Source organism: Marmota flaviventris, chromosome 10 (genome assembly GCF_047511675.1).
Source record: "Marmota flaviventris isolate mMarFla1 chromosome 10, mMarFla1.hap1, whole genome shotgun sequence".
Classification (NCBI taxonomy): Eukaryota; Metazoa; Chordata; class Mammalia; order Rodentia; family Sciuridae; genus Marmota; species Marmota flaviventris.
In genome coordinates this window covers 45,193,435-45,210,248 of record NC_092507.1, presented here as the reverse complement: position 1 = coordinate 45,210,248, position 16,814 = coordinate 45,193,435, and the positions used below count along the sequence as shown (strand labels likewise).

At 37.2% G+C, this 16,814-nt stretch overlaps 1 protein-coding gene across 1 annotated transcript in view; it reads left to right on the top strand.

The window, feature by feature from the left end:
- Fyb2 (FYN binding protein 2) overlaps nucleotides 1–16,814 on the top strand; it is a 71,524-nt gene that overhangs the window by 20,565 nt on the left and 34,145 nt on the right. Inside the window, 1 exon segment of the mRNA XM_071618601.1 lies at nucleotides 13,090–13,190. Within this exon segment, the coding sequence (XP_071474702.1) occupies nucleotides 13,090–13,190 (101 nt within the window).

Here is a 16,814-nt window from a genome sequence, read left to right as displayed (position 1 = left end):
ACCCCCAACTCCCCCAACCGCCAACTGAGAGGGCGTGACAGTAGGGGCGGAGGGAAACAGAGGACACTCCAGACCCCCAACTTCTCCTACTGCCAGCGGAGTGGTCGTGATTGTAGGGGCTGAGGGAAGCAGATGGGATCCTCGACCCCCAACTCCCATTACCACCAGTGGCGACACCAATGGTCTTAGCCGCCAGACTCCGAAGGTGTGCCCACCAAAGGGGTCCGGAAAAATTAAACTATTGACTCCCAGAACACAGCTCCACAGCACTGGGGCTTAGATGAATGACAGAGAGAGTGCTCAGTCGTTAGGGAAATAGAGCACCCAGAGGGGCTGAAAGTGTAACCAAATCCTTGGAGAACCTCCTCCGGTGCACAGGACCTGGCTGGCTGGCAGGAGGAAGGGGAGGAGGGGCCGTAGAAGTGAAACGGCTCTGGACCAACAGGATTGAGAGACTCCCAGGAGCCGCCTTACAGGGATTGCTGTTGACACATTGAGGGCAAATCTCAGCCCGGAGGGCACAGCTTTACCTACAGGAAGAGAAGAAAATGGATCTCTAAGACCTAATTTTATTTTATTTTTTCTCTCCCTTTTTCCCTCTTTCTCTCCCCTTCCAAGTTTTATTGTTCTTTCCATTCTCCTCTATGCTATCTAACTCCCCCTCCTTCTTTCTTTTCAAGAGCACCTTCCTTCCCCTTCCCCACAACTTTCATCCCAAGCATTACGTCCTCCATTTCGTGTAACTGTCTAAATGCAAACAGGTGAATGTTTCGAGGCCGTCTATAGTGCTCCTAAATACCTAGCTACTACCAACACCCTGATCCAATTGACGGTTAGCATCCCCCTTCATTAGAGCAATCTTCTAAAGTAGCCAAGACATACTAACCCTTATACCTTCATAGCACCTATCATAAAGTCCTAAGAACAAAAAACAAATCACTATATGCATACAAAATCCGGAAGCCCTTTATAAATTTAATGAATCAGCTCTAAAGTACAATAAAGCCCAACATCTATAGGCATAATCTCCCACCACAAAGGAGAAACAACAGATATAAACAAAGCCAAAACAAATGTATAGGAGAAAGCAGTTACAAAGCAGTCAAACAGAGCTGGAAAGTAACGTGAACAACATGAAAAAACCAGGGAAAAAAGGAGTACAGATAATGCAGGACAACTTAAATCTACAGGAGGACCTAGAAGCATCAGAAACATGGACAGGGAAAGAAATCAAGGCATACCTAACTCAGATGGAACGGAATTTTAGAGAAGACATGAGACAGCAAATCCAAGAATTGAAAGTATATTTTGAAAACCAACTAAACAAACAAATTCAAACTGCAAAGAACGAGCTTTACCAGGAGATAGAGATCTTAAAAAAAAACCAAACAGTGATTTTAGAAATGCAAGAAACCATAAACCAGATTAAAAATGCTAACGAGAATATTACAAATAGACTAGATCAAGTAGAAGTCAGAACATCAGATAATGAAGACAAAGTTTATCAACTTGAAAAGAATATAGTCAATACTGAAAAGATGCTTAAATCTCACGAGCAATCTATCCAAGAGATATGGGATCTCATCAAAAAAACAAATTTGAGAGTCATTGGATAGAAGAAGGCACAGAGATTCAAGCCAAAGGAATGGACAACCTATTGAATGAAATAATCCTAGAAAACTTCCCAGAGATGAAAGATGGAATGGATTGCCAAATCCTGGAAGCCTACAGGACCCCAAACATCCAAAACTGTAATAGGCCAACTCCAAGACATATAATTATGAAGATAGCCAACATACAGAACAAGGAGAGAATATTAAAAGCTACGAGGGAAAGGAGGCAGATTACATTCAGGGGTAAACCAATTAGGTTAACGGCTGATTTTTCATCACAGACTTTGAAAGCAAGAAGATCCTGGAACAATGTATTTCAAACGCTGAAAAATAATGGATTCCAACCAAGAATACTGTATCCAGCAAAATTAAGCTTCAGATTTGACAATGAAATTAAAATCTTTCACGATAAACAAAAGCTAAAAGATTTCACAGCCAGAAAACCAGCACTGCAAAGCATTTTGGGCAAAATTCTACAAGAAGAGGAATGGAAAAACAGTGCCCAAAACCAACAGCGGGAGGTATCTCAGTAAAGGGGGAGGAAAACAACCAAAAAGTAAAAACTAGCCAAACTAAAATAAATAAATAAATAAACATGACTGGAAGTACAAATCATATTTCAATTGTAACCTTAAATGTTAATGGACTAAACTCACCAATCAAGAGACACAGGCTGGTAACCTGGATCAAAAAAACAAATCCAACAATATGCTGCCTTCAGGAGACTCATATGATAGGAAAAGACATACACAGGCTGAAGGTGAAAGGTTGGGAAAAATCATACCACTCACATGGCCCTCGGAAGCAAGCAGGAGTGGCCATACTCATATCGAATAAAATCAACTTCAAACCTAAATTAATCAAAAGGGATAAAGAAGGACACTATATCCTGTTAAAAGGAACTATTCACCAACAAGACATAACAATTATCAATTTATATGCACCAAATAATGGTGCAGCAACGTTCATAAAACAAACTCTCCTCAAGTTCAAGAGTCAAATTGACCACAACACAATAATTATGGGTGACTTCAACACACCGCTCTCGCCATTAGAAAGATCCTCCAGACAAAAGCTGAATAAAGAAACTATAGAACTCAATGACACAATCAATAACCTAGACTTAACCAACATATATAGAATATATCAACCATCATCAAGTGGATACACGTTCTTCTCAGCAGCACATGGATCGTACTCAAAGATAGATCATATATTATGCCATAGGGCAACTCTTAGTAAATATAAAGGAGTGGAGATAATACCATGTACCATATCTGATCATAATGGAATGAAACTGGAAATCAATGAAAAAAGAAGGAAGGAAAAATCCTGCATCACATGGAAAATAAACAATATGTTACTGAATGATCAATGGGTTACAGAAGACATAAAGGAGGAAATCAAAAAATTCTTAGAGATAAACGACAATTCAGACACAACATACCGGAATCTATGGGACACAATGAAAGCAGTTTTAAGAGGGAAATTCATTTCCTGGAGTTCATTCCTCAAAAAAAGAAAAAACCAACAAATAAACGAACTCACACTACATCTCAAAACCCTAGAAAAGGAAGAGCAAAACAACAGCAAATATAGCAGAAGACAAGAAATAATTAAAATCAGAGCGGAAATCAACGAAATTGAAACAAAAAAAACCATTGAAAAAATTGATAAAACTAAAAGTTGGTTCTTTGAAAAAATAAATAAGATTGACAGACCCTTAGCCATGCTAACGAAGAGAAGAAGAGAGAAAACTCAAATCACTAACATACGGGATGAAAAAGGCAATATCACAACAGACACTACAGAAATACAGAAGATAATTAGAAAGTATTTTGAAACCCTATATTCTAATAAAATAGAAGACAGTGAAGACATCGATAAATTTCTTAAGTCATATGAGCTGCCCAGATTGAGTCAGGAAGACACACACAATTTAAACAGACCAATAACAAAGGAAGAAATAGAAGAAGCCATCAAAAGACTCCAACCAAAAAAAGCCCTGGACCAGATGGGTATACAGCGGAGTTTTACAAAACCTTCAAAGAAGAATTAATACCAATACTTTTCAAGTTATTTCAAGAAATAGAAAAAGAAGGAGCTCTTCCAAATTCATTCTATGAGGCCAACATCACCCTGATCCCGAAACCAGACAAAGACACTTCAAAGAAAGAAAACTACAGACCAATATCTCTAATGAACATAGATGCAAAAATTCTCAATAAAATCCTGGCGAATCGAATACAAAAGCATATCCAAAAAATTGTGCACCATGATCAAGTAGGATTCATCCCTGGGATGCAAGGTTGGTTCAATATACGGAAATCAATAAATATTATTCACCACATCAATAGACTTAAAGATAAGAACCATATGATCGTCTTGATAGATGCAGAAAAAGCATTCGACAAAGTACAGCATCCTTTTATGTTCAAAACACTAGAAAAACTGGGGATAACAGGAACTTACCTCAACATTGTAAAAGCTATATATGCTAAGCCTCAGGCTAGCATCATTCTAAATGGAGAAAAACTGAAGGCATTCCCGCTAAAATCTGGAACAAGACAGGGATGCCCTCTCTCACCACTTCTATTTAATTTAGTCCTTGAAATACTAGCCAGAGCAATTAGACAGACAAAAGAAATTAAAGGCATAAAAATAGGAAAAGAAGAACTTAAAATATCACTATTTGCGGACTATATGATCCTATACTTAGAAGACCCAGAAGGGTCTACAAAGAAACTACTAGAACTAATAAATGAATTCAGCAAAGTGGCAGGATATAAAATCAACACGCATAAATCAAAGGCATTCCTGTATATCAGTAACAAAACTTCTAAAATGGAAATGAGGAAAACCACCCCATTCACAATATCCTCAAAAAAAAATAAAATACTTGGGAATCAACCTAACAAAAGAGGTGAAAGATTTATACAATGAAAACTACAGAACCCTAAAGAGAGAGATAGAAGAAGATCTTAGAAGATGGAAAAATGTACCCTGTTCATGGATAGGCAGAACCAACATCATCAAAATGGCGATATTACCCAAAGTTCTCTACAGGTTCAACGCAATGCCAATCAAAATCCCAACGGCATTTCTGGTAGAAATAGATAAAGCTATCATGAAATTCATATGGAAAAACAAAAGACCCAGAATAGCAAAAGCAATTCTAAGCAGGAAGCGTGAATCGGGAGGTATAGCGATACCAGATTTCAAACTGTACTACAGAGCAATAGTAACAAAAACAGCATGGTACTGGTACCAAAACAGGCGGGTGGATCAATGGTACAGAATAGAGGACACAGAGACCAATCCACAAAATTACAACTTTCTTATATTTGATAAAGGCGCTAAAAGCATGCAATGGAGAAAGGATAGCATCTTCAACAAATGGTGCTGGGAAAACTGGAAATCCATATGCAACAAAATGAAGCTGAACCCCTTTCTCTCGCCATGCACAAAAGTAAATTCAAAATGGATCAAGGACCTAGATATCAAATCAGAGACTCTGCACCTGATAGAAGAAAAAGTTGGCTCCGATCTACACATTGTGGGGTCGGGCTCCAAATTCCTTAATAGGACGCCCATAGCACAAAAGTTAATAACTAGAATCAACAAATGGGACTTACTCAAACTAAAAAGTTTTTTCTCAGCAAGAGAAACAATAAGAGAGGTAAATAGGGAACCTACATCCTGGGAACAAATCTTTACTCCTCACACTTCAGATAGAGCCCTAATATCCAGAATATACAAAGAACTCAAAAAATTAAACAACAAGATAACAAACAACCCTATCAACAAATGGGCGAAGGACCTGAACAGACACTTCTCAGAGGAGGACATACAATCTATCAATAAGTACATGAAAAAATGCTCACCATCTCTAGCAGTCAGAGAAATGCAAATCAAAACCACCCTAAGATACCATCTCACTCCAGTAAGATTGGCAGCCATTATGAAGTCAAGCAACAATAAGTGCTGGCGAGGATGTGGGGAAAAGGGTACACTTGTACATTGCTGGTGGAACTGCAAACTGGTGCGGCCAATATGGAAAGCAGTATGGAGATTCCTAAGAAAGCTGGGAATGGAACCACCATTTGACCCAGCTATCGCCCTTCTCGGTCTATTCCCTGAGGACCTTAAAAGAGCATACTATAGGGATACTGCCACATCAATGATCATGGCAGCAGAATTCACAATAGCTAGACTTTGGAATCAACCCAGATGCCCTTCAATAGATGAATGGATTAAAAAAACTGTGGCATTTATACACTATGGAGTATTATGCAGCACTAAAAAAATGACAAAATCATGGATTTTGCAGGGAAATGGATGGCATTAGAGCAGATTATGCTAAGTGAAGCTAGCCAATCCTTAAAAAACAAATGCCAAATGTCTTCTTTGATATAAAGAGAGCAACTAAGATCAGAACAGGGAAGAAGAGCATGAGGAAAAGATTAACATTAAACAGAGACGAGTGGGGGGAGAGAAAGGGAGAGAGAAGGGAAACTATGGAAATGGAAGGAGACCCTCATTGTTACACAAAATTACATATAAGAGTTTGTGAGGGGAAAGGGGGAAAAAAAAAACAAGGGAGAGAATTAAACAACAGCAGATGGGGTAGAGAGGGAAGGGGAGGGGGGATAGTAGGGGATAGGAAAGGTAGCAGAATACAACAGTCACTAATATGGTATTATGTAAAAAGGTGGATGTGTAACCGATGTGATTCTGCAACTTGTATTTGGGGTAAAAAATGGGAGTTCATAACCCACTTGAATCAAATGTATGGAAGATGATATGTCATGAGCTTTGTAATGTTTTGAACAACCAATTAAAAAAAATTAAAAAAAAAAAGAAATAGTGGATGTGGTAAACACTTTCCACCAGGCACTGCACTAAGCACAGTATACTTTACACACCTCAGCCTCATAAAGGAGGACTAGAGGAGAAAGAGACTTGGGTCAAACTACCTGTCCCAGGTCGCAGCCAGGCAGAACTGAGATGGGGCCAAAGCTGTGTTTCTGAATCCCAGGTCCCTCTGTGTGCTGCCCTGCTGTGTCAGTTATTCACTTCACTATCACCTAATTTGCAGAAGACAGATGTGCTCATGGATTATGAGAGAAACACTTACCTTAAAAACAGATCTTGTATTTTTGTGAACTTGGCATGGATGCATTTTGAGATCCATTTTGAATAGTGCAGATGTTATTTTTTTAATTCTTTTTTAAATTTTTTAACTTGTCTTAATTAGTTATACATGTACATGACAGTAGAATGCATTTGTGCACTTTGATATATCATACATAGATGGGATATAATTTCTCATTTTTCTGAGTGTACATGTTGTAGAATCACATTGGTCTTGCAGTTACACGTATACATAAAGTAATACCATCTATTTCATTCTACTATCCTTCCTATCCTAAAACAAAGTGATGCCACTTTTTTTTATTGGTGAGCAGTAGGATTTGTTTTGATATATTTATACAAGCATGGAATATATCTTATGCTAATTAGGATCCAAGTCTTGTGGATGTACATGATGTTGAGGTTCACTGCGATTTATTCATATATGTACATAAGAAAGTTATGTCAGATTCATTCCACTATCTTTCCTATTCCCATCTCCCTCACCTCCCTTCACTCCCCTTTGTCTAATCCAGTGAACTTCTGTTCTCTCCCACCCCCACTTGTTGTAGGTTAGTATCTGCATATCAGAGAGAACATTTGACCTTTGACTTTTGGGATTGGGTTATTTCTGTTGAAGTTTCTTGACAAAGAGAATTTTGACATATTAAGAAACACTGCAGCTCCATATGACATGGATTGGAAGTATTAAAAGGTAGAAACTTAATGTTATATCAGTAATAAAGGCATTTTATAAAATGCAAATCTCAAAGCTTATCTTTTAAAAAAACAATAATTTCCCCAATATCATATTACTAGCACCCTTGGGGAATGCCTAAGTGCAGAGGGCAAGTATTTCATTCAATATGCACAATAGACCTTCAAAGCAAATTTTATTATTACTATTTGTAGATAGGAGATGGAAGATTAAGGTATTTATTCAGTACTCCATGACAAGGAGGTGGAAGTGAGTTAGGATTCCAGTTCTTCTCTGATGAATCCACACTCCAGGTCTGGCTACCCTCCTGTGCTGCCTCCCAATCAGGCCTATGTTTCTGGAGACAGACATTTGTCATAAATGTGGAAATAAAGAAATTGAAACGTAGATAAATTTAAATCATAGAGTTATTTCTTCCTTGCAATTCAAGTTCTTTATATTGATCCACACTGTATAAATTCAAGGTGGATCTCAGGTCTAGCTTTAATGCACTGGAAAAAAGATTAAAAGACATTCTCATGCAGCAAAAGGCACAATATCCTCTTTCCCTTCTAGTGTTAATCCTGGACTGCCTCTCTCCAAAGATAATTGATCTCAAGGATTTTTTTTTAAAGAAAAACACTTGGTTGAAATTCTTTATCATCATGGGGAGTCAGATATTTATTCATTTCTGACAAAAGTACAAGTAATTGATTAGACGTCTTCTTTCAATTTTTTCCACAAATTGTTTCTTATTAATAAAGTTAATTTACCATAGATCCAATGAGGTTGTTAGGGCACTAGAGCATGAGATATATGGCATAGGCTATAATTTAAGGAAGTTTCTCTCAATTACTTCATGTGGAGGGAAAGGGAGAGAAATATGAAGGGAGAAGGCACTGGAGCGTTAAGTTCATAGTGTTTCTTTTTCAACAAAGTGAACTATCCCTATATCTTTAAAAGTATTACATAGAATATGTAAAAAAAAAAAAAAAAAGAACAGAAAGCTTTAAAATATCCAAATGGTCAAAAAAAAGGAGGTAAAATAATTGGGTAGAATGTGCTTATGATGTAATACTAAATGCAGGAAACAAGAAAAAAAGAGAACCCCGACCTTTTCTGTAATAGCAACTGTTATGAATATAAATATAAATGGGAAAAAATCAGGAAGGATACCTAGATGCAAAGACCTCATTCTTGGAAGGGGAAGGGAAGAGGTAGGATGATGGTAATTGTTCTGCTCCTGGCTATCCCCACCTGGATATCCACCTCCACTGGTGGCCGGTGTCCCTGATGGTGTCCCTTGGTTTCACTGTTCCATTTCTCTTCCTCCTTTCCCATAGTCAACTCCTATCATGAATTTGTGCGTGTATCTAATTTGCATATTCTCATAGTTGAACTACAAACTCATACACCTGTTAAAGATAAAATGTTTTAAATTTTTATATAAATGTCATCTGACTTGATCCTTCCTCGCTTGTTTTTTAACAAAGCTATTTCCTCTTCTGTGTTGATATAAGTAAGTCTAGTTTATTCATTAGAGTTGCTATGTTGTATTTCATCCAATGCACATGTGACCATCTCCTATGTATTCCTTTAGTAAGGGACAGGAGGTTGTATTAAATTTTCACCATGTTAAACCATGGTGCAGTCACCATCCCCCAAGGCTTCTAGATGAATACAAGCAACTTTCTCAAAGCTGCTTACCTAGAAGTAGAATTTCTAACCAATTAACAAACAACTCTGGTGTTACTAGATACTGAAAATCATCCTCTAAAATGGGTGAGCCATTGAGCACAATAAAGGATTTTCTGTTTTCTTGCCCAAAGAGGTATTATTTTTTAACTGGGATCCTTGCTAATCTGAGGAGTATGAACTGAATTCTCATTGTCTTGATTTCCATTTCCCTGTTTACTGTGAGATCAAAAATTTCCTTTTAGAGATTCTTCAACTTTGCTGTTCTGTAATAATATCTATCATAAACCTTTGCCCAAGTTTCCCTGGATTTGTCTTTTTCTTATTGCTGAAGTTCCTGACAGAGTTTATATGGGTATTAACTGTTCTTTTGTTACGATTTACAGTTAAGTATGACATTTGGAGGTTAATCCAATTAACAAAGTTTAACTCTTTTTTTCACATCTATTAAAATGGTCTGTTTTTCTTCCCTCTCATTAAAATGAAGTAATTACAGTGATACATTTTTTGATGTTGAGCCGTCCCTGAAATTTTTACTTGTTCTTGAATTATTTTTAACACTGATTAATTCATTTTCCTAGGGTTTTATTTAATGAGTTTGGACTAAAATCTCTTCAGTGAAATGGTGCTATATTTTTCTTTTATTGAATGATTCTTTTATGGTTTCCATATCAAAATTATACCATTCTCTTTAAATCAGTAGTTTTTCCATCTTTTTCTGTTCTCTGAAGTTCATTAAAACTTGCCTAAAAGATTATTTGGTAGAGAGCAAGAAGAAAGGTGGTAGTAGGGTAGTGGTAGAGAGAGGGTAGAGTGGGTTTAGGCCTTTTCATGACCTGTTGGCATATTTGGCTTCTTGTTTCTTCCTCAATTAGCATGGTAATTTTACATTTCTATTCAATTTTGCCAGTTTTCCCTAAATTTTCAAATTTATTGGCACCAAAAACTTATCAGAACATTTTCCTAGATTTTTGAGAACATGAAACTATTTCTAATTTTGTCTCTGTTCTTTTCTTTGTGTGCACATGCTCCCCGTGTATGTTTGCACTCATTTTTACTGGTTTCTTTTTTCTTGATAAGTTCTGTCAAAGTATAATCTAATATTAATAAGCCTACTTCAGTGGAGGGTTTTGGTAGTATTTGGTTAAGATCTTCATTCCTTTTTCTGGAATCTCCAGGGTTTGGGCTACTTTTTAGCAGCATTAGCTGGATAGTTAAAATATACACTTTTTAATTGGAGTAGATTAATCTAAGTGCATTAATTATATTTCTTGATCTATTTTGCACTTTTGCCATTATAATTTATATAGTTTCTCTACTTGTATTTTGTCTTCTTTCTCCTCCTCCTCATTTTTAAAAATGTTTTTCCATTAAAAGTCTCCCTTCTATCAGTCAAAAAGTTAAATATCCTTATTTCTTTTCTTTTTAGTGCATATGGTCAAATTTTGATATCTACAATTAACTAAGTCTAATGTTATTCAAAAATTCTAGCTTGCTCCTCAATAATATAAAGACCTGCAAAGAATTTCCAGTAGCACTCTCCCTCTATCTTCCATATTATTAGGTAATATTGTAATTCCCTTAAACTTCTCCAAGTTAGTAATCCTCACAGTCAATATTTATTCAGATTTCCCGATTGCTTTATTAATTCCTTTGCTCACCCTTGTTCCTTATATCACACTTCATTACTAGTTCAATTTCTTTTTACCAAAGTGCATCATTTTGGTATATTTCAGCAAGGTCTGTGAATAATAAATGCATGGACTTGCATTCTAAGAATATCTTGGTTTCTCTCTCACCCTCGAGTGATAATTTAGCTGGACTAGAATCTTCATATTGACAGCTTTCTTTCCTCAGTGTTTCAAGGTACTCTCCACCTTCTCCACCAACTACTGTACTAATGAGAAACACATTCCCAGTCTGGTTTCTGTCCTCAGTTGACTATCTTTTTCTCGTGCAGCTTTTACATTTTTATTTGACTTGTTCTTACATATTACAAACCACATGTGTGGATTTACTGTTATTTCTCATTATTGAGGCTGATGCAACAAAAAGATTCATGTCCCATTTCAATTTTTGAAAAGTCTTGACTATTGTCATTTGAATAGTGACTCCTTTTCATTGTTCTTTTTCCTCTTTGCTTCCTGAATATGCTGTCCCTTTTCAATCCACCCTGTCTCTTAACCTCTCTCATTATTTTCTCTATTTTAATCTCTCTACTATACTTGGGTGATTTTCTCAGATCTAACTAATTTATCAGTTTCCTTTTTTCTGTATCTAATATGCTTTTCAGTTTCTACATTATTATTTTTTTTTGTATGTGTGTGTATGTGGTACTGGGGATTGAACCCAGGGCCTTGTGCATGCAAGGCAAGACTCTACCAACTGAGATATATATATATATATCCCCAGCCCCATCTACATTAATTTTTTATATCAAGAACTATAATTGGGCTGGGGATGTGGCTCAAGCAGTAGCATGCTCGCCTGGCATGCGCTGGGCGCTGGATTCGATCCTCAGCACCACATAAAAATAAAATAAAGATGTTGTGTCCACTGAAAACTAAAAAATAAATATTAAAAAATTCATTCTCTTTCTCTTTAAAAAAAAGAACTATAATTATGATTTCTATAACTTCTTCCACCTATTCCTAAATCTGCCTAATAGCTTTTATTACTCAATTTCTTTGAAAACTTAAAAAACACACTTATTCTAAATTCCTTTTCATATAACTCTATTGTTTGATCCCCCTACTAGCTGCATCTCCTGTGCATGCTGTGGTGGCCCATCACCTTGCATGGTTTTGTTTTGGGCTATAAGCCCCCCCTTTTTAAAAATTTGTTGTTTTTAGATATACATGACAATAGGGTGTATTTTGACATATATATAGGGGGTGCAACCCATTACAGTTTTGATCCAATTCTTGTGGTTAAACATGATTTGGAGTTACATTGGTCTTGTATTCATATACAAGCATAGGAAAGTTATGTCTGATTCATTCTACTATCTTTTTTCTCTGCCTCTTCCCACTCCCTTCATTCCCCTTTGTCCAATCCAATGAACTTCTGTGCTTTCCCTCCTTACCCTCCCTTGATATAGCTTAGTATCCACATATAAGAGAGAACATTTGTCCTTTGTTTTTTGGGACTGACTTAAGAGGGTCCTGTTTTCTTTGCAGACATAGGTTCCAGAGGTTTTGGACACAACTTCACAGAATTATTTCAGGTTTGCCTTTAGGAGGAAGATTTGAAGTTCAAGTTCTAGTTTTGGCTTTGCATCTCTGGATTATACAGGTTGAATGAATTTAGATCCCACATTGATGCTGGGTTTTTGAGTTTATGATGTCTCATATTTGAGAAATCAAGCTCTTTCAATTCTCTTGCCATAGTCAGACAACAAAATGTCTTGCTCTTTCTCTGGGAGAGTGTGCAATTTCTTTCTAGAACTTATTTTACAGATAAAACATCATTGTGTGACTCTGGACTTCATGTTGATAGCTCAATGACAGCTCCCCCTTCAGATGAAGCCTGTGGCTCAGACTTGCCTGTGGCTCAGACTTGCCTGTGACTCAGACATCAAATCCCCAACTGCCCAATCATTAAGTCCTTTCTTTATCTGGTCTCAATTTCCCTTGGAGTCCCTTGACTACAGTATTCCTTAGCAACTTTTACTGTGGGTTTTCTCACTGTAACTGGCACCGGGGATTTTACATTATTGATTTCCACGTGAGCTATGTAATCTTTGTGCAGTACTTTGCACGGTTATATTTCATCTAGACTTCCTGTGCTTTTAAAGGAGAGATGTGTGTGCCTTCCATGTCTGCTTAGGTCACAGTATTGGCCAGACACACTTACATTACTTTCTAATGAGAAAAAAATACAAAGAGTTTTAAACTGTGCTTAAAGAAATGTTTTATTTTAAATAACCTTTTTTTTGTCTGTGCTTCTCAGTGCTGAATTTGAAGAACCACATAATTATGAGGCAACAATTTCATATCGGAGACACTCTGGCAACTCCATTAACCTGTGCACTGCAATAGAAATTGCTGATTGTAAGTCTGCTAAGCCAATTAATATTGTAACCCTGTGTGGAATAAAAATGTGTCAAAAATGGTATTTTTCCCTCTGGCAAAGTGTAAGTTAAAAAAACTCACAGCCATTCTGTTCTACCATCTCATTTCTTTTTATTTTTTGCCATGTCTGATCTCTTAAAAAAATATAAAGAAGTCCAGTTGGGCATCAGTGCTGTTTACAATTCCTATTACTGCCTTCTTCCCTCCACCTTTCCTCCTCCTCCTCCTCTCCTCTCCTCTCCTCTCCTTTCCAATTGACTTAGCTGCTTTGCTTTTTGTAGATACATAGGAGAAAAAAAATCAAGATATAGTGATTCATATTTTTTCCTTCTCCTATAGAAACCTCATCTTTCTTTTTGTGGTGTCTTTCTTGAAGTTCCCTCGTTACTCAGAACATGGAGATGGAGATAAGAGACCATGAGAATTAGGCAGTTGTGTTCAATCCAAATAGAAGAAGGGAATTTATTTAATGGATCTGACCACTGTTTCAGAGTTAAGTCTTCCCACCTCTGATATTGACAACAATATTCAAGCTTTTTGTGAAAAAAGGGAGACTCTCTTACCCTCTTAGAAGAAGCAGGGAATCTTAACATTTCTGCAAATTTAATGTCTGTTTCTGCCTAAAGAATCTCTTAGTTATCTGCAAAATCATAAATATTAGTGCCAGAATAAACACAAGTGATTGCCAAACCTGTACTATGGACTATAGTTCTGTATTAGGTCCTGTGTACATGTCTGTAATAGAATGGTTTTATCACTCACTGTTAGAGACAGGAAACTGAAGATCAGAGGTTGAGCTGGACAAGATCATATATGCTGTATCTTGTAGAGCAACAGTTGTAAGCAAGGTCAACCTCCCTCAAAATCCCACCTTCTTTCCACAGTTTTATGCTGCTTCTCTTTCACAGAAGTGTGGCTTCTCTGGAAGGAAGGTTAAAGAGAGATCATCTGGTCTCATTAATTTATTACACAGAACAATAAGCTCGAGACTTGGGAAAAGGAAGCCATTTTCTTGGGAAATTCATGAAGGAAGAATGAGGACCCTATTGACATTTTCCTTCCCTTGCCCAGGAAATAAGAGATTAGAGAAGTACTAGAAAACTCCTTCTCTCCTCAACTGGGCAGAGTTAGGATTTTCCCTATGTTTTATAAAATGCTAGATAAAGGAGAGGAACTTCTGTACCCCGTTGCTCCCAGAAGGCAATGCTGCCTATATATCAGTGTATTGAGCATCCCATCTTGGAGCAGGGCTCTTCACTTTCTAGAGTTCCCTCAGATCTCCCAAGGATCTTGTCCAGTTACAGATTCTGATTCAGTAGCTCTGCAATGTGGCCTGAGATTTCCTGGTGATGATGATGATGCTGGTCTAGAGACCACACTTTGGATAGAAAGGCTTGGTGCCCCATTTGGGCTAAATTCCAACTGCATGCCCTTCTGCAAGGCCAAAAGGTATACAGAGACAAGGGGATGCTCCAATCAGAGCCTGTACCTTCTCTCTCTGGATCACATGAGACTCCCCTACCCTAGAATCCAGCCCTGTGCAATGACTCCCCCACTCCTGATTGGGTCTTCTCAGGAAAGACTGGGCTTCAGGGAAAGCTTTTGGGATGGGGACAGGTGGATGGAGCTTGGATTCATGCAAGGGTCACTCATGGTACAGGGTGAAGCTAAGAACCGAGTATGGGAAATGGGGCCAGAGATCTGCATTTATTCTCTCCAGGCCACAAATCTTAACGGTGAGACGTCCAAGGGACATCATTTTAGATACCCAAAGCTGGAGTCACTGAGGCAGGCCCTTGTTCATTCTTTCACTGAAAGATCCTGGGTTGTGCATCATGAACAGGGCTCTGCTGCCAAGGAGCCGAGTATTTATGGTTGAAAATAGAAAGGGCTCAGAAAACAAGCCCCTAATCGCATTGGGAGGTAACAGAGCAAGAGGAAGGAGGGGTTGGGGAAGGGATGGTGGCTAGGGCTTCCCCTTTCAGAAGGGCATCTTTGTGGGAGACAAGAATAAATCTGCTAGGCCTGAAGAATCTGAGGAACTATAGCCTGGGATCAAAAGTGTGTGGTGTGTCCCTTACCCTTCCTTTCTCTAAAGAGCCACCATATAACACCCTCCAGGAAAACGAGAGAAGATAGCTAAGTGGAGCTATTTCACCCCAAACTGTGCTTCTTCATCTGTTTTATTAGTTTCTTCCATCCTCTTTATGCCCCTGGATGACACATGAACCTTAATTTTTTTTTTCATCTAGAAATTGGGTATACTATTTTTATTGTGGAGTTTTTGAGTGTTTGATAAAATAAGACATTGAAATCTAGTGAAACCCTGCTTCTAGGAAGATGGAGCCCATGTATTTCCCCCCTTCCTTCCTGCTAAGTATAGTTTTAAAAATGTGGTCATTATATATGTATAAAATATATGAAAAATAAACATAAGAAGACAAGAAGACTCTGAAAGGTAGAAGAAGATGGACATTGAGATCAGTGAAGGAGGATAAGGTGGTAAGTTTCTTAAGTTTTCTTCTTTCAAAAGCTGGAGAAAGGTAAAATTGTCTAGGTGTGGGAAGGTAAAATGTTTCCAGTCAGATTTGATCCAAATAAGACTACAACAAGATATAATTAAACTGTTAAAATCAAAGACACAGGGGATTCTTAAAACAGCAAGAAAAAAAAGTAAATCACAAAAAAAGGAGCTCCAATATGTCTAGCAGTGGTTTTCTAAGCAAAAACCTTACAAGCCAGGAAGAGAATGGATTGAAATGAAAAATTGTGAGGGGAAAAAAAAACCAAAAACAAAAACAAAATTACCAACTAACAATACTTGACCCAGTACAGTGTCTTTCAGAAGAGATAGACTTTCCCAGGCAAATAAAAGCTGAGGAGATTCTCCACCACTAAACTTGTCTTACAAGGAATGCTAACGGGAGTTCTTCCAGCAGAAAGGACACCCATTAGTAACATGAAAACATATAAACTTAATGGTAAAAATTTACTGGTAAAATAAATGCACAACAAATTCAGAATTATCTAATACTGTAATGGTGGGGTGTGAATCACTTTTATCTTTAGTATGAAGGTTAAAAGGCAAAATGACTAAAAACAACAATAGCTATAACAATTTGATAGAGGTGTGGAATATAAAATATGTAACTTGTAATAACAAAAAAATCAAAATGTGAAAGAGTTAATAAAATTAAGGGACTTTTTTGGCAATCAGTTATAATGGAAACAATATGAAATTTATGAAAAAAAATAAAAACAGAACTATATGATGCAGTATTCCCACATCTAGATTCCTCCAAAGGAAATAAAATCAGTATGAAGAAGAGAGATCTGCCTTCCACGTTCATTGCAGCGTTGTTCACGATAGCCAAGATATAGATCGACCTAAGTGTCCATCAAGAGATGAAGAGATAAAGTAAATATGTAATATATTCAGGATGAAATGCTATTCAGCCTTAGAAGGAAATTCTGTCATTTATGATAATGTGAATGAACCTGGAAGACATTATGTTAAGTAAAATAAGCCAGACCTGGAAAGATAAATACTGCATTATTCTTGCTTATATGTAGAATCTACAGTGAGTCTCATGGAAGCAGAGA